Source organism: Diachasmimorpha longicaudata, unplaced genomic scaffold (genome assembly GCF_034640455.1).
Source record: "Diachasmimorpha longicaudata isolate KC_UGA_2023 unplaced genomic scaffold, iyDiaLong2 ctg00000099.1, whole genome shotgun sequence".
Classification (NCBI taxonomy): Eukaryota; Metazoa; Arthropoda; class Insecta; order Hymenoptera; family Braconidae; genus Diachasmimorpha; species Diachasmimorpha longicaudata.
In genome coordinates, this window is record NW_026973919.1 from 1 (window position 1) to 18,077 (window position 18,077).

An 18,077-nucleotide genomic window follows, 5' to 3' on the forward strand; every position below is an offset into this window, starting at 1 on the left:
CTAAAACGTAAACTTAATAACTTAAAACTAAAAGGTCGAGGGAAAAGTGGTATTTGCTCACGCTGCTCAGGATGTTGGTTGTGGAGAGAGGGGTGGTTCGGGGTGTGCTGGTCATTGGGCTATCAATTCCATAAATTCAAAACTCAACACATATTTAATATTTCTTTATGGAACTATATTCTTTAACTTCCGATAATAATAACTCAAAATAAAAATTTCTACAATATTCCAAATATTAATAATGACACAAATGTAAACCCAACTATTTTTGTGAGAGAGAGAGAGAGATTTTATAAATTACGCAATATTCCATTTATTTTAAGGAACGTAGGCGTATCGTCGAAGAGAGAAAATTAACTATGTTAATCCTTCTAATCCATTACAACAAATTTTATCAAAACCAAATAAAACAAAAGAAAAATATACACATAGCAGCTAAAACGACGGACGTGGGATATACACTATACGGAGGCGTGACCTTGGCGAGAGAAAATACGCGGAAGATTCTCGCGGAGGCGCGTAACGTAAACAAACGTAAACTCGTATTCGAAACGACGAATCGTTAGACACTTTTTGTTGGCGAAGGGTAATCGCAATGGCCTAAGGCACAATAAAAAAAAAAGAGAACAAATGTCTAGGCGATAAACGCAAACACAGCTCTCCAGAAAAATATCTGCAAGAGGCAATAATCTACAAATAATCCACACGACTAATACGTATCCAAATTCAGATTTTGGATTATAAAATAAACCAAAAGGCCAAAGGCACAAAAATGGAATAAATCCATAGGCGATAAACGCAGACACAATATTTCATAGAAATATCGGTAAAAGGCAAAACTTGCAAATTCTTCCAAATTAGTTTGGAATATACGGATAATCCATAATAAAACGTAATTTTGGAATATATAAAATAAACCAAAAGACACCAATGTACAAAAGAACTCGAAATTTCAAGAAGGCAGTAACGTAAATTAAATATACAGGCGAGTAACGCAAAGTATTTCCTTAATTCGTAAATGTTCTCCTAAATTCCAAAAACATACGTGACATCATCAAGGTCACGAGTATTGCGTCATTCAGGCATGGCTTGCAATTGCTAAGCAATTGCTAAGCAATTGCTAAGCAATTGCTAAGCAATAGACAAATGTAACACGTAAAAGACGTAACTGCATGATTTTGGCGTTATTTAAGCTCTACCGCACAGAGCAATGTCTAATCAAACTAAATAAATCGCAAAATAATACCCTGAGATGAGAATCCAGGATGACTTGATTTAATCTCTAATAATCATTATTAACAATAAACCAAAAAAAAAACTCACGGTTGCGACGTATACGCGCTGGGAGATAATGATCGGTTATCTCTCGGAGAACGGGACGATTCGTCTTCAATAGGTCCTCGAATGGCCGTCCTGGTGATCTGCTGTCCTCCTGACGATGGTTCGATCACAACTTCCTCGATGTACAACTAATTTTCACTACATTAACTATTAATTTTATTGGCGCTCACACAACACGTGGTGATGTCGGCGACGTCTACGTAGAAACTGTTGCTACGCGACAGGTCGGCGCATGGCGACCGACGAGAGCGTAGCGCTCCAAGCGTTATGGCAACGCAGGGTTGGCCTGGCAGGTCTCGGCGCGAAAGTTCAAATGTTCGCGTAACTTAATTTTTATTTTCGCGGTCGCATTCTCGGGATCCCCGGGGTTAGGAGAAACGTAATTAAATAACTAAAACAAAATAATATTTTCGCGATTTATTTTTATTTTCCTATCGCCCTAAATTTTAACTTAAACGTAACATAAATCGACCTTTTGGCAATCCACGCGATGGTAATGGTCGTGATTACTCGCGTGGCCTTCCACCCTAAAACTACACTCAAAACCCATCCTACCCCGTAAATCCACTATTTGAGCGGCAGCTTTCCAACTGCTCCTACACATTTCCGCGAAACAATAGAAGGGTTTCAATTCGAATAAATTACGTGGCTCGGTAATATCTTGGCCTAAAAGCGTAATAATTCTTCTTGAACCAAAATCATAAATTGTAAAACCGCGAGGCGCGTCAAACATCCGCAAAATTTAATAAACATAATTCCTAATTCTAATTCTTGAAAACGTAACTTAAATTTTACTTAACTGATGATTCTATTATTTCCAAAATCTAATTAACCCAAACCGCAAAAATATATATATCGGATTCGAAAAAAAAATAACAATCAATTACGTTACTTATGCCTAATTTTTAATGGTTAAGCTCTCTCTCTCTCTTTTGTTTTACTCACGAAATCAGGGTTAGATTAGACCTCAAAGGGATTCTTTCAGAATTCCTTACACAACAAAGAGCTTCTTCAAACGAAACTCTGCTGTGTACCAAGCTGAATTTCTCATGCACAATCAGTTGTGTTGGCATCCGCCAACAGCCTAGTTCTGTAAGTAGTAAGTGGACACGACTGGCGAATTTATTCCAGGAATTGCCCCCCTTCCCTCCCTTTTTCCAGACGTGTCCGAATAGGTTTTCCCTTTGTCCTCTGAAGAGGACGTCGACGCCTCGGGGGACCCCCTGGGGTGAAGGTCCCCAAAAAATGTCTTTTGTTCGACAGGTAGTGGGTGGTGGGTGGGTGGTAAGGGTCACGTAATTCAAAAGGGGGGGTGGGTGGTAAAGGTGACGTGGTTCAAAAGGGGAGGTGGGTGGAAAGTGCGTGGTGTGGGAAATGTGGGTATATATGTGGAAAATAGAATAAATATATAATACATCTGTTCCGGCGAGAGCGCACAAAAAAACCGGTAGAGAGGGGGATGTGGGTTAACGGGGGAGAATAAACGTGACACGAGAAACACTGGGTTTGTCACTATAAAACGATTTTATTCTAAGGTCACTTAGGTGTAAAAATTATAAAAAATACAATTATGTGCGTTGCAGTTGAGCCGCGAACAAAACATCGTTATAGAACGCGGTAGAGAAGCAAATCTGGTGACAGAGATGTAACACCACTACAGATCACCATGAGAGCACGTTGAGAAGTGACTACCGGAACGTCCGAGAGAAAAACCTCCGGAAACATCGAATGTTCCAGATTCGATCGGAACGTTTCCGAAAAGTCACCGGAAACGGCGATAAGGACAGCGCCTCAGGTGCGTAGCTACGCACCTGAATGCCAGCGCGGCCGGTCAAGCAGACCTCGCCCAGGAGGTGCTGCCCCCCTTAGCCATATGAGGCTATCGCCTCAACAACATCATTTATTGAGTATATAAATCATTTGTTCAGAAATTACACTTGAATGGCGGGGGGGGCGTGGTACATAATATTATTGATTTAAAAAATAGTAGTAATCAAAATTATTATTATTAAATTAATGCAAACGGAATATATTTTTTAAAGACCGTTGATTACAATGCAAACTACCGTTACCAGACACGTTATGAAAAGGTTCACTAAAATTTCTACGATTACAAATGTGTTTTTGAAGAATTTTATTGAACATTTTCATAACAATACGATCTTTACGTTTTGTGTCTGAAATAAATAGTTTATGAAAGGACTGTAAAGAGCGATCATTGAACAATCAGTGAAGCACAGCCATGCAGCACTGCCCACAAACATCAGACGATATATCTTGCCGTCTTTTCTGGCTCCATTCATATACATTGCAATTTCGCTTAAGGCGCTGAGAGATTTTTGAATCGAAGGGTGGCATTTCGGAGATGTCGAAATAGATTCCTCGCCTATTTGAACGGAGGTAAGCGGCAACCCAGTGATGTCTGGCCTGATTGTGGTTGTCGGTATTGATGATGGAAGCACAGGGTTGGGGCCATGTCCAGGGGACACGGTCGGCATGGTAGACGCCTCCAATGCATGCAATTGCATGCGGTAATACCTCCAGGAGCTCGAGCGTATTCATAGAACAACGGTAATCTGGGAAATTAGCATGCTCCTCGTTCAGCAGGTTGGATGCAACTAATGTAATCTTATGCTGCGCTTTCATTAAGTAGTCTTCGATTTTCATCCGCTGTAGTCGACAATAACCTGTCTTGTGGCATTAATTTCTAGCAAATTGTCTAGCAATTTGAACGCGAACAAGCAAAATCCATCGGAATAGGCCGGACAAGAGATGCTATTTCCATGGTCACTAAAATGTGTTCCAGTACCAGCAAATAAGGTGTTGAATGCGTCCACATCTAGGCAAACGCCAGAGGTGAAACTTGGCTGCAGAGGTTTTCTAGATAGTTGACGTTCATCGGCATTCAGGCATAAAAAGTTTATCCCCAAATGTTGAAATTTGAAGGGATTCTTCTTCCTTGATCCGTTGAAACTGGCATTTTCAACAAACCTCAGTATGATTCTTTTAGGCAGCTGTCCCAAAATCGCATTGTCTATTGTCTCTCCCATAATCTCATTATGGAGAACAAAAGATTTGACCTCAACCCTATAATTCTGGCTACTATCGTCCATAAGGCAATAGTCATCCTTTGCACGGATCAGACGTACACGTATCTCTACGCCATTCATCAAAAACTTATTTTGATTGAACACGTCAAAATGTAAATGTCCTGGTAGATCAAATGTTTTTCCACCTTTAGTAAAGGTCTTACGTGCTGCTAGCCCATTGGTGTATCTCGCAATCGCACCACTACAGCAGTAGAATCCATTGTACCATAGCTCGCCGTAGCCCAAGGAGACATTTCAAAATGTGAGGACTCTGCATCTGAAATGCCGCGAAATGCCGTGACATTTCACTTATATAATACGGAGAATACGAGGACACGAAAGTGGCACGTATTATTTGGAATTCAAAACATATGAAGAAAGAAAAATGAAAGACGATGAATATATGTTGATAAATCCACGTATATTCAACTTATGTAGATAACTGGGGCGCAGCGTCAGCGCTTTACGCCTCCAAATTGGCCTCCAGCGCGTCACCGTGCACGGTGTAATACGACACAAAAACTACACGTAAACTCGTATTCTCTGGGCCAGTGATCCGAATTCTTTTCATTAAAAGTTACCTCTTTTGTATTTGTGCTCGCCTGATACTTTCTGTCTCAGAGCGAGTCTTTAATTATTAATAATCCTGGGAAATAACGAATGAAAGTAGTTAATTGATTGGAGATATTCGTTCCTATTCTTTATCCGCGTGTGTTAATCCCGAAACTCGAACCCAACTGCTCGGTTCCATTACACATCTGTTCCATAGTTCAGTAATGTTTCAATGTATTCTCTATAGGCGTAAAGATTATTTGGAGGCATAACAACCTTTTGGTTGAAATATACATCCACTTGGTTAAACATTGAATGTAAAAAATTATTCACAGAACCAACAGAGTCGTCTAGAGCAGCAGAGCCATCGGACCGCAGGACTCTGGCGCGAACTTTCATCATGGTATGTGCCAAATCAATATATTCTTCTCCATGGCCTGGTATGAATTCAGTTGGGGCATCGTCCGAGAGCGTAGATCCAGGATTGTAATAAACAAATTGAGAATTTTCAATACTTGTTTGGGTAGGTGGTACGGTAAATAGGTCCAGCTCCGACCTCAACCACTCAGAAGAGTGCGAATGTCGAAACGACATGATTATTAGTTGAAAATATCGTACAAATCACGAGTCATCCGCTTTGATTTATGCCTCGTTACTTTTTTCACTTTCTTGCTTTTTTTGTTGGCAACGGCTCTCTTCTTTTTATTCTTCCGAGTTTTGGATGTCTTGGCAGATCCATGGCCAATGCGCTTATGAGAGGCGACACGTTTACGCTGCCTCTCATATCCTGAACCACGCATCATGGACCCAACTTTGTCCTGGGCCCTCCTTTTCAATTCCCATCCAGACTCGGCTAATCGGTCTTCCAGCGCCACCTCTAAAGGCTTGCCATTTGTCACTATATCCCCAACAACATTAATACCCGCATTGAGAGCTTCTTTACTGACAGCTCGGGCTGCGCTTTCCAGATGGGTTAGAATCCGCCGAAAAGCACCTCCAAGGAAAGCACCAATTCCATGGCCTCGTTGATAAGGACTTCCAACGAATACCCTTCCAAAATCAGTATATCTATCCACTGTTCCTCCACCAGCTTGGTTTGCGTAATATGCAATATAGGGGCTCATTCACCCACCCTCATTCACTCACCCTGATTGCATCTTATATCTATTTCAATTGTGCGAAATGAATACCTCATCAAGGGAATATAATGAGGAGTCGAAAACGTAGTGCAGTGCATGGTCCCATAGGTATACGTAGAAGCACTGAATGGTACCACTCGTAACAGAGATGACTGCACGTCACCTGTTACGTAGGGTACACAAAGATCGCTGTAGATGAACAAATTCCCAGGCAAACCTCTGGCCAAACTTGCTGATAAAGATCCTTGACAATAGGGCCTGGCGTTTGTGAAGCTGTGTACACGTCTCTCAAATCCCAACATATCGGCTACTTTATCGGAAAAGTCTAATGCATGAACTGGGCTACCGCAGTTTCTGGAGTTGCAGTGTTTTACAATTTTCACAAAGCCTTGTTGAAACAAATATTCACATCGGATATGAGTACTCAAAGGTGGAAAGTTATTCAAGAACCCCACTAAATCTGTGACATCTTTGAAAACTGCAGTAGGTAGAAAAAATGTTTGTAGTGCATTTGTCCTGCACTTATTGGGGTTTGAATTAGCAATGAAATTGATTAAAGCATCTTTTCGATCACATATATGTAAAAAATTGCAAGGAAATTGTATTTCACTCAGACCCACTACCCGTTCTCCTTCCAGTTCAACTTGTTTTGGAAGCAAGGTTGTGAATTTCGATGCTGTATTAATAGGATGATGGCTCATGCTGCTGTTGCTGGGGAGCACCATATAAAATTCATTTCTCTTCATTTTTCCCAATTGCATGGAGTTCTACGGCAGGTATCCAAGAATCAAACTTATTAGGATATCCTTCCCAATGAACAAGAATCTGCTCATTTTTTCCTTTTCCCTTAGAGCGTATGACACGTTCGACTATGAACGCGTCCTTGCCCGTTGGTTTATTGACAAACACTAATTCTCGTTCGTTGAAAAATCTCTTAATTGGTTCGTCAGCAAAATCCATCAACTCGTATATGGGCAATGATTGCTTGAAAACGGCTTTCGTTATTTTGAATATTTCTTTACTCCAATTAGTCTTATATCCTTTCTCAAAGATGCCTTTCGTTCGACTGATGCGCACATAGTCGCCAAATTTATATTTAAAGGATTCTTCACGTGGTGTCTCCGTCTTGAATCGACTTTGTATATCACGTCATACGTATGGTGCATTATCCATAGTCACAGCTGCAGGCGCCATCTTTATTGAAGAATGTCGCGCGTTGATGTAAGACTCGACAATTTGTTGCACTACATTTGTAGTTTCATATGTTCGACTATGTGTAAAGTAACGTCACATACGATCCTTCAATGTCCGATTGAAGCGTTCCACAACTGCAGTTTTTATGTCGGGATTACGTGCAACACGAAATTTTATGTTCTCATCAGAAAAAATTTTTGGACACTGCTGGGCATAAATTATTTTCTCTTCTCCGTTTGTATAGAAATAGGAACGCGTCCCCCATTCGTATCCAGCATATGCTTGAAAGCTTCAAGAACCTGTGATGCTGATTTGTCTTTCAATGGCTCTACCCAGGCAAAATTACTCAAGACATCAATAACTACAAGTAAATATGAAATCCCATCATTATATGTTTTTAATGATCTTCATTCAACTAGGTCAGCCTCCCACATATCATCAATGTTGGTAACTGGATAATGAAGACGCCGAAATTTACGCTTAATGGGTCTATACAGTGTATAAGTGTTCTGAGCCTTAAGCCAATTATTTATTTCACTTTCAGGTATTTCTTTCTTATGTTTTGACAAAATATTTTGAGCCCCTGTGTATGCCTCAGGCTCTGGAAGGTTAAAATATGTCCTCGAGAGTATTTCATTGTTCCAAACGGAAGCCATGATGTAACTTTGTCGGTTTTCGGGGTGTAGGAAGGACTTAGCCGTGTTTCTTTCGGGTTTTTAAGGGGGCGATGTACAGGAATAGTGCGTGATGTATAGCTTTTCCTTCTTCTACCTTCGTCTACAGAACTCTCGTCCTCTGAAATTTCAGGTTTTTTCCGATGCCTAATGTCTGGCAATGCTGGTGGAGGCTGATGAAACTTGGGAGTACCCAGAAACTCCCGAGGGGTGTTCAGACTTTGGAGATAAACTGCAAAATGTTCCCATCTTTTCGCTGAATATGTTCTCCGTACTCTGAGAACATCTTGTATGAGATCCACAATATTAACACCAAGAAATGTTTGTCCATCCAAAGCCACTTGTCCTTTTGAATTCCATTTGAGTCTGTTAGCAGTATCAACGGCGTCAATGTATTCCAGTATACCAGCAGCTTTTCGCTGATATACTTTAGGTACAGTAACAACAATAGCTTTTGGGTTGTATCGTTCAGTGGTTTCAGTTTCGACGGGGGTTCCGTTTCTACCACCGGCGTTTTACTCTGTTCTGTATAAAACAAATATCGCCTTAAAACGTCGTTATACAACTTCCATTTTTTATGATCGTCTCTAGGGCTTTTCGAATTCAAAATTCCTAATAGCTGAGTATCTAATCTACTTGTAACAGTGCCTGGAGTTTGAGCTGATGGCTGAATTTCTTCAGCCAATTCAGTTAACACATGGTGAGCATCAACATGCGAAGAATTTTTTTTAGACGCTGCACACTGTCCTCTGGTGCAAGAATCATTTTACGTGCATGTTCTATCCTTATACGATAGGTGAGATAAGGGTGCTTATCAGAGGACCCAATAGCATCGGAAAAATTGAACCGCCTTTCTGATTAATGATTTTTTTCTTGATACTTAAACTTAGTTTTTCATCGGCGAGTTTTCTCAATAGTTTTTTATGTTTGCACAGTTTTGATTTCTCACAACTTTTCAAAGGAATATTTCCGTGTAAGAAATTTGAGGCACACTCGCCAATGAGGCGAATTAAATCTTGATTAGCGTGTTGTATGATTACTCGTCGTAGCCTGGGTGGTGCGTGGATGAGAGCGTGGAATAAGGCTGTGCGTGGGATAATTTTTTTCTCCAAGCGACTTGCGAACAGAGCCGCTTTCAGAAAGACTTCTCGTTGCCATCACACATGAACAACTGGTGCACTCCGTGATGCCCCTCCTCCTTTTATATTACGATCCTTCCGTGGAGTATAAACTTAATGTAGGATCAATGTGGTGGGCAAGAAATAAATGTAAAAAAGTCTATTTCAAAAAGAACTATAATTATAATATGATATCAACTTGGTACAATAATGTTCATTAAAAGGTAAAAATATACCGCGATTAAAATAAGTGTTCTCTCCAAAAACCCAAAACGAACTAAGTGTCCACTCTTCCAAATTTCACTCATTCTCATCTCCAGTTCCCCCCTCTTCGCTGCACTAGAACAAATCATCTATTGTGGAACGTGGTAGATTTTTCTCATCTAGAACCTCACCAGTTAACCCGCCCTTTTCTCGTGATGCTCTGAAGGGTGCCAGTTGTTTTTTGTCTCGACGGAAAACAACAAACCGAAAACCTAACCGAAGCGGATAACTTACGACGACGGACTAAAACTCTAACTAAAACGTAAATGGAATAAACTTAAACTAAATGGTCAAGGGAAAGGTGGTAATTGCTCACGCTGCTCAGGATGTAGGTTGCGTCGACAGGGGTGGTTCGGGGTATTCTGGTCACAGGGCTATTAACTCGCTAAATTCAAAACCCAACACATTCTCAATTTTTCTTTACGGAACTATATATTCTTCAATTTCCGACAATGATAACTCAAAATACAATTTTCTACAATATTCCAAATCTTAATAATACGCAAATATAATCCCAATAATTTTGTGAGAGAGAGAGAGAGGTTTTATAAATTACTCATTAATCAATTTATGTTAGGGAATCCGGCGTATCGTACGCAGCGAGAGAGTCCCAAATTCTTTAATCTATCTAACCTAATCTATTAAATTCATCAAAACCAAATAGAACAAAAGAAAATATAACGATCTTAATGTCGAGCTAAACAATATTAATTTACCCGAAAATAACCTAACAGTCTATAATTTCAAACTCATTACTGATACTTGATACATTAAAGAAATTCGAACTACAAATTCCGAGGCGTCATAAAGCCAATTAATAACGAAAAATCCTAACGCAACATAATTTATAAAACATACGGGCTCCGAGAGCATAACACATAACAGCTAGAACGACGGACGCGGCATATACACTATACGGAGGCGCGGCCTTGGCGAGAGAAAATACGGAGGAAATTCTCGCGGAGGCGCGTAACGTGGACGAACTTAAATTCGTACGGAAGACGACGAATCGTTTGACACTTTTTGTTAGCGAAGAGTAATCGGAATGGCCTAAGGCACAAAATAGAATAAACCCGTAAGCGATAAACGCAAACCCAATACCCCATAGGAATACACGTAAAGGCAACGGTTTTGCAGATAATTCCAATTTATTTGGAATACACGAATAATCCGTAATAAACTTCATTTTGGAATATAAATAGACCCAAAGGCACAAAGGTACAAAAACTCGAAAATTCGAGAAGGCAGTAAACCCAAAACCAAATATATAGGCGACTAGCGCAAAATATTTCATCAATACGGGAATTCTCAACACAAATTCACCAAATATCCCCAAAGTCATGAGTATTACACAACCCTGACAGGGCATAGGGGGTTAATAATTCCCAAGCAATAAGAAAAGCGTAAAAACGTAACAGGCGTAAATACATGATTTTGGCGTCATTTAGGGTCTACCGCACAGAGCAAAATCTCACTAAATTAAACGAAACGTTAAATATTACCCTGAGATGACAATCCAGGATGAACTATTCTAAATTTTAATAATCATTATTAAACAATGAACAAAAACTCACGGTTGTGGCGTACAAACACGCGGAGACAGTATCCGCTGTATTTCGAACAGAGGGTAGATTCGGTTTTGATGGGTCCTCAATGGTCTGCCCTGGTGATCCGATATCCTCTTGATGATGGTTGGATCGCAACTATTCAACTAATTAACAATATTGACTAATCTAACACGTACTTCACTTCACACAGCAGCAACACGTGGTTTTCTCGTCGAGGCCTGCGCAGAGACTGTTGCTAGGCGACGGTTGGCCTACGGCCGGTAATTACAGGTTTCGGCGCGAATGTTCGAATTGTCCGGGGTTAGGAGAAACGTAAATAAATATTCAAAAACAAAATAATATTTTCGCGATTTCTATATTATTTCGATCGCCCTAATATTAACTATAACTTAAACGTAAATCGACCATCGGCAATTCACGCGAGAGCAATGGTCGTAATTGTTCGCGTGATCTACCACCCTAAAACTTAAAACAACCTCATCCTACCCCGTAAATCCACTTATTTGAGCGGCAGTGTTTCAACTGCACCTACACGTTTCTGCGAAGACAAGAAAGGGTTTCAAATCAAATAAATCACGTAGCTCGATAATATTTTGGCCTAATAAGGCAATAATTTTCCCTGAACCCAATAACCTAATTCGGCCAAAATTGTAAAACCGCGAGACGCGTCAAATATCCGCAAAATCTAATAAACATAAATTCTTAATTCTATGGACTCCTCTAACTCTCAAAAACTCAAAACTTAATCTTAATATAAACTAATAACTCTGTTGGCTTTCAAAACTTAATTAAACTCAAGGCGCGAAACATAGATAACGAATATTAACATCAGATCCCCAAAAAATAATTAATTAGATCTTTTTCTCTAATTTCTCCTAACTCTGACTGGGTCGGTCTCTCTGCTGACTCACAAAAATAGTAGTTATCCGGATTTCAAAGGGATTCCTTCAGAATTCCTTACAATTTCCCACACAAGAAATGTGGAACGCGATATAAACTTCCCGTCTTGTTGATAAAAATGATTGCCGAATGAAGGACGCGGACTTCCCGTCCTTCTTGTTTATCAACAAGACGGGAAGTTTATATAGCGTTCCACATTTCTTGTGACGTCAAAGGAAATCGTTGGATAGGATTTTGGATGAGGTAGGAAGGGGAACAGGATAATTCTCCATATGATTTTTGCAAGAAAAATTACTGAAAAAATGGATAGTCCAGACCGGGGTTTGAACCCGGGACCTTCCGATTATGCATCGGGTGCTCTCCCAACTGAGCTATCCGGCACCTAGCCATTTCTTCCATTCACTTGTCTTGCCTATATGGAGCACCGCCGTCCAATGCCAACCATTTCTTGCCATTGTTAAGCGATCCGCACACTGTCTCCACTGGACCTCACACAAAAGCCCCAAAAAAGGCATGCATGCCATAAAACTATCACTCAGTTATACTAAACACTGCAAGTAGTAAGTGGGCACGATTGGCGAATTTTCTTCCAGGAATCGCCCCCCTTCCCCCCTTTTTCCAGACGTGTCCGAACACGTTTTCCCCATTGTCCTTTGAGGAGGACGTCGCCGCGCTGTGGACCCCCTGGGGTGAGGGTCCCCAAAAAATGTCATTGTTCGACAGGAAGTGGGTGGTGGGTGGGTGGCGAAGGAATGCGGGCAGGTCCCAAAACGCCTGAATGCATTCCATTGTTATGCAATGGAATGTCGTTCACGTGTTAAGGGAAACTGGCCCATTATTTTTTTTAGATGGAGGATTGCGCAATGCCCTGGCATGAATGGCGCAGTAAATGTATGCTTTTTTTTACAGGTTTTTTAGGGTAATAAATTTTCCCTTTCTATGGAAGACCGTTGGAAAAATTCTCAACGATGTCTCCTTTTTTTTTTTGACTATGTTTTCTCTTTCTTTTTATTGCATGTTTTTTCCTTTCAAAAGTTTTTTATCTAAAAGTCAATAGCTTTTTTTTTTTTTTGCCTTCCGTCTTTTTTTATACCTGAAAAGATGTTGAGGGTTTTTTCATAAATAATTCAACATAGGGTTTAAATTTTATCTTTTTTTTTTATATTTCATAAAATCGTAGGTTCCATTTTACAAATCATTTACATAAAATCATATGTGTATGGTTTTTTCAATATGAGGGCATTCTGTAAGCCCCTCCCGCGAATTTATCTAAATAACTAAAACAATTATGGAATAATTCTCCAAATAATTGGTACAAATATCCCAGATTTTCGTGGGGTATTGTACGTCGGAGATCATCGCGAGCCATGAGATAAATTTCCTCGAAATTTACGCGTATGCGATGATGAAGATCCTCCGTGGCAGGCATTCTATTGTATTCCATATAATTCATAGCAATTCCTTTAATTGATTGTACAAGCGATTCCTTATATTCCTTGAGAGGCAATGTCTCCAAGAAATCCAGCCACTGATTAATCCATGCAGCCTTGTTTTTCAATGTAATGATGCTCTGCCCCATCATCATTATGGGAGTCTGATTTGCATCATCATTGCGAACAAAGGTCACGCAGGGATTTTCAAAACTGCGGTGGAATTTCACGTTTATGGCCCCAAATTCCTTTGCAGGTAGATTGTGGTTGATCTTTGGGTGGAACTTCTCAGGGTCAAAGTAATCGGTTACAGCATCCAAATCGTTGAAAAAAAGGGTCCATTCTTCTCGTGTCATTGACAATATGGCGCGTTTCGGGCGTACGCCCATAAATTGCACAACCGGGACGAATTGACCGAAACACGTAACTTTTAAGCCGACACGAATTTGTTTTGTCTCCACATGCTGTTCAGCATCACTGAATCCCTTTTGTTGGGTACTTTCCATGTTGAAAAAATGAATGGATGAAATCAGGACGACTGAATCAAATCCACCGCGAGCACCCGCGTTTTATAGCGCTAAGTATGAGAGTGGAGGGGACAGAATCCCCCACTATACGCATGACAGACCTATAACCGTCACACATTATCCCCCACCGCAGGGAGTTCTGCGGCGGCGGCGTCACACATGCGCCCCACTTTCGCGGTTTTTGTATGTTGTGCGGTACCCCCACTCGTACCATGGAACCTTCCTATACCGATTTTTTTTGTTAAATCGAGTGACGCGTTTGTTGTCATTCGTTAAAAGGCATTGCAATAGTAAAAATGTCTAAAAACTTTGAAAGTTATGCTTTAGAGTCCCTTAAAAAATATCTCGCGGGTCGCAAATCGTATGAGGGACGACAAAAGCCTCAATTTCGCCAGAAAAGAGTACGCGTATGTGTTGATAAATATACCGATGATGATTACCTAGACAGTGATGACATGTGCATTCCAGCAAAAGCGCGGAAAATCGCGATAGGGTCAGGATTGGAATGTGAAGTGGAAAATTTCCTTGTTGATCCTTCTTGCGTATGTAAATATAAATTCCTCGGTGAGACATGGAATAAAATCCATATCAGATATCGCAGGGATAAATTACACTCTCAAGATGAGAGCATAAACATGTGTACGACATTTAAAGTGTGTTACAATGAAGAACCTGCAGAATCTAATAAAGAAATCGAATCGAATTTTCAAATGAGATATAATCCTCCATCCTTGAGAAGCATTGCAATCGCGAATTTATTAAATGATAGGAAATATGCGAAAAATGCAAAAACTTTGGCTGTGGTTACTAAAGCAATTGTGCATAATAGTGATGTATTATTATATAAAATGTCGAAGTCAAATGGTTTTTTCGACTGCATAGAACACACAAGATTATGCAAAGCAGGAGTGGGGGAAAAACTCTATTGGTACTACTTTTTTAGGGCGTGTGAGGAAGAATATTATCTCCCTGCGGGGGAGGAGACATTGGTCTACAAGAAAGGAAAGGGACCAATCATTGACCTTTCCTTTCAATAGCCAACAAATGCAAAACAAGTGGGGGGCTAAAAAAAAGGAAAACTGGGCCATCCTTCCCCATCAGGTATGCAAAGGACCCCCCACCAAGGGCAAATCTTCAAAAAAGTGTGGAAAACTTAGCCCCTCCTCTAAACTAGTGATGCATCAAGGACCCCAGTGAGATCATTTTACTGCATTTGCGTTTTTTACGTCAAAATGACATCAAGTCAAGTGAACTCATCTCCAAAATCCAGCTATCAATCAGGTTATCAGCCTGGAACTTTTAAACCTAAAAAATCTGAATATTGTGGAAACAACGCGAATAAAAATGGAATTAAGATAATTAGTGATCGTGTAGTGCAATATAACAGTGATGAGAAAAGATCAATTGAAAAAATAGTGAAAAAAGTTAAACTCCAAAGACATGAGATTTCCAAGACAGGTCCTGTCATAAATATTGACTTTGACCTTCAAAAGGTTGAAAAGAAGAAGAAAAACTCAACCAGACGATTGGGCCATAAATCACCCGGTAGCACTCAAAGTGGCTCTAAAATCCTGAAAGTCAATAATAAAAAAACAAGTGAAATCGTGCAAGTGAGCACAGAAGAAAAAAAGTTGTGGATTAATATGCTAGAGCAAGATCTTGATTTATTCAATCAAGTGGACTACATTGATAAGAAAAAGGATCTGGAAAAAATACAGGCTCGCGAAAAACGTTTAAAACTCGCGGAAAAAAAGAAGGCCGACTTTATCGCTCGCGAAAAACGTCGCGAACTAGCTAAGGAAAAACAAAGACAATTTAGAGCTCGCGAATCAGAAAAAAATCGATCCAAGGACAACACATCGAAGGATATCATCCCTGAGCCCATGATGGAATTGGATTCATCGATCGAGATCATTCCCAGCACTCCATCAGTCATCAATTTAATCCTGGAACGCGAGGGTGAAGATGCTCAGCATGGATCATTGAATTTCGCGACCTCAACCCCGAAAAGTAAATATTCAATCAACTCAATCATATGAATTTTGAGATTAGATTGATTTAAGCTAATCTTGTATTTTTTTTCATTTCAGAACCGCGAAAAACTATCGAGGAAATCGAGGCCGTTCTAGTCGCGTTGGGCGCGAATCTAGAACAAAGGAATCGCGAGGACGATTACGAAGGGCGATGGGCTCCAACGCAGCGCCAAAAAGAGCTTGATCAAATTGCGATGCAATTGGATCAAAGCGGAGATGATGATGATGAAGGATTGGTCATCCAGAGTCTTGATTTCACCCTGTTATCACCCAGTAACCGTTCGGGCTAAAAATTCATTAAACATGTTTGTATTTTTTGAATAGCTGAAATAAAAGTCATAAATTTTATTGCATTACCAGTGAGTCTTGACTTTTTTTTTTATTGCTAGGCAACACCCAATATTCCCTCTCCTGTCCCCAGCCCTTTTTTTTTGCTCGTAGAAGCTAGGAGAAATTTCTCTCGCTTCTTCTTCGTCGGCATCCTGTAGGCTTTCGTTTATTGTCTCTTTCCTTCTAGTTGTTTAGAAGGTTTAGAGAACAATTTTGACTTTTTCCTCGTCTTTCCCGCATATATCCTTACCCTCATCTCCTTCTAACTTACAGCTTAGAGGGTTGAGGGCGAAATAGTGGGGCAAAAGTTATCCGCCGTGAGGTCCCACTATTCGCCCTCTTTCACCACCGACATCCCGAAGACCACAGTGATCTTCAAGTTTTAGTGTTTTTTTGTGTGTTTTTTGTTTTTTAAAAATAACCATGGTGAAAGTGACATGTGCAGGAGCGTGCCAGGAGCACCTAGCCCGCGAGGTAAGTTTTTGAATATTTATTTTTGATGTGAAACATCTATAGGCGCACCCCTAAACTGAATCGTTAGCGTGGCGAAACTTGCCGTGGCGAGCATTCGCCAGGCTATACTAAGGTATGCCTATCTATATTCTGTGTAGTAGAGTGGACGGTGTGCGGATGGGCCGCCACGCTATACTGAGGTATACCTATATATTGTGACCTTTTCCCTAATTTATTATTATTTAAATTAGAGGGCGGGTCAATTATTAAATAAAACGGGGCAGAGGCTGTTATCTAAAATACATTTATTTGAAATATTAGTTAATTGAATTACAATGTTGGGAGTCAAAGTATAATTAATGAAAAATATAATATTAATGACGCGATCGTACAATAGTTTGTTCAATAGTACAATATTTATAAAAATGCCTGTTTCTTGGAATATCTCAGGGGTGGGGGGCAGGCAGGTCGCTTGTCGGACCACTTTTGAATTTATATAATGAAAAAGGGGGTGGCTCTACTTTGAAACCAAAAGGGGAAGAATTGAGGGATCCAATATAAATTAAACAATAATAATAATACGAATAATACAATTAGAATATTAATAATCCCTAGAAAGAAATAATAAGGATTTACACCGTTGGAGGGGTTCCGCGAATTGTAATTGGGGAGAATGATGCCGCTGGGTGATGAGGGGAAAAGAAAGGGTACTCACTCGGCAGATGATTTTCCGAGTTCCTGGGGGTTTTGTCCTCCTTCTCTGGGTCCTCTAGGTCTCAAGCCTCTCCCTGAGGGGCAACAGGTTGATCCTGGTTCGGGATGAGCCTTTCTTCAAGCTCGGACGTCCTGGGTCACTTCACCAATGTTCCGCGATTTATTATATCAAAAATAATGGGGCGTACTGTATGATTAACGGCTGAACGACGAGTGACGAGTTATTGTCCATTTGAGGAACTCCCCGAAGTATTCGGGGGTCCTCGGCCCAATTTCGTCCGTTTCCGGGGTGAGTTCTTCGCCTTCCCCTGATCCACCGATCGATGCTTGTGGGCATCTTCGGGGGCTGAGGGGTGGCGGGGTGACGCACTACGCAACGTGCGTGTGCGCCCATTGTCCTGTAGCGCGTGGTGAACAGGGGACTGCGGCGGAGGGGGACGCGCTACGTCATCATCCTCTCACGTTGGTGGCTGAGCGCGGTGAGTAGGGGACCGCGGGAAGGAGGGGGACGGCTTACGTCATCCCATCCTTCAGTGGTGCTTCTTGCTGGTGTTTCTCGCGCTGTCCGAACGCGGTGAGTAGGGGATTGGGGGAAGGGGAAGGAACTAAGGAAAGGGGCTCTCCAACGGTGTGTATTGCGTGTATGAATCTAGTAAGAAATAGGGGGCGTGCGGAGGGCAAAAATCAACATAACCTCTAGGGTTATGTTGCCTCGTCACAGCTGTCCCGGGGGTAGAGAATACATGGGGTT

General features: G+C 40.8%; 1 protein-coding gene and 1 non-coding gene across 2 annotated transcripts; one reads left to right on the forward strand and one right to left on the reverse strand.

Moving 5' to 3' along the window:
- Positions 1-12,147: 12,147 nt before the first annotated feature.
- Positions 12,148-12,221, reverse strand: Trnam-cau (transfer RNA methionine (anticodon CAU)). The gene has a single exon. It is a non-coding gene; the product is annotated as a tRNA-Met (tRNA).
- Positions 12,222-15,390: 3,169 nt separating this feature from the next.
- On the forward strand, positions 15,391-16,377 carry LOC135171763 (uncharacterized). Its single transcript, XM_064138337.1, has 2 exons — positions 15,391-15,806; positions 15,887-16,377. The coding sequence occupies exons 1-2, from the start codon at positions 15,440-15,442 to the stop codon at positions 16,117-16,119; spliced, it is 600 nt and encodes a 199-aa protein (XP_063994407.1). The 5' UTR covers positions 15,391-15,439; the 3' UTR covers positions 16,120-16,377.
- Positions 16,378-18,077: the final 1,700 nt, after the last annotated feature.

Coding starts and splice junctions, on each gene's coding strand:
- LOC135171763 (XM_064138337.1), top strand. CDS start 15,440: ATGCTAGAGCAAGATCTTGATTTATTCAATCAAGTGGACTACATTGAT. Junction 15,807..15,886: donor CGCGACCTCAACCCCGAAAA/GTAAATATTCAA, acceptor TTTTCATTTCAG/AACCGCGAAAAACTATCGAG.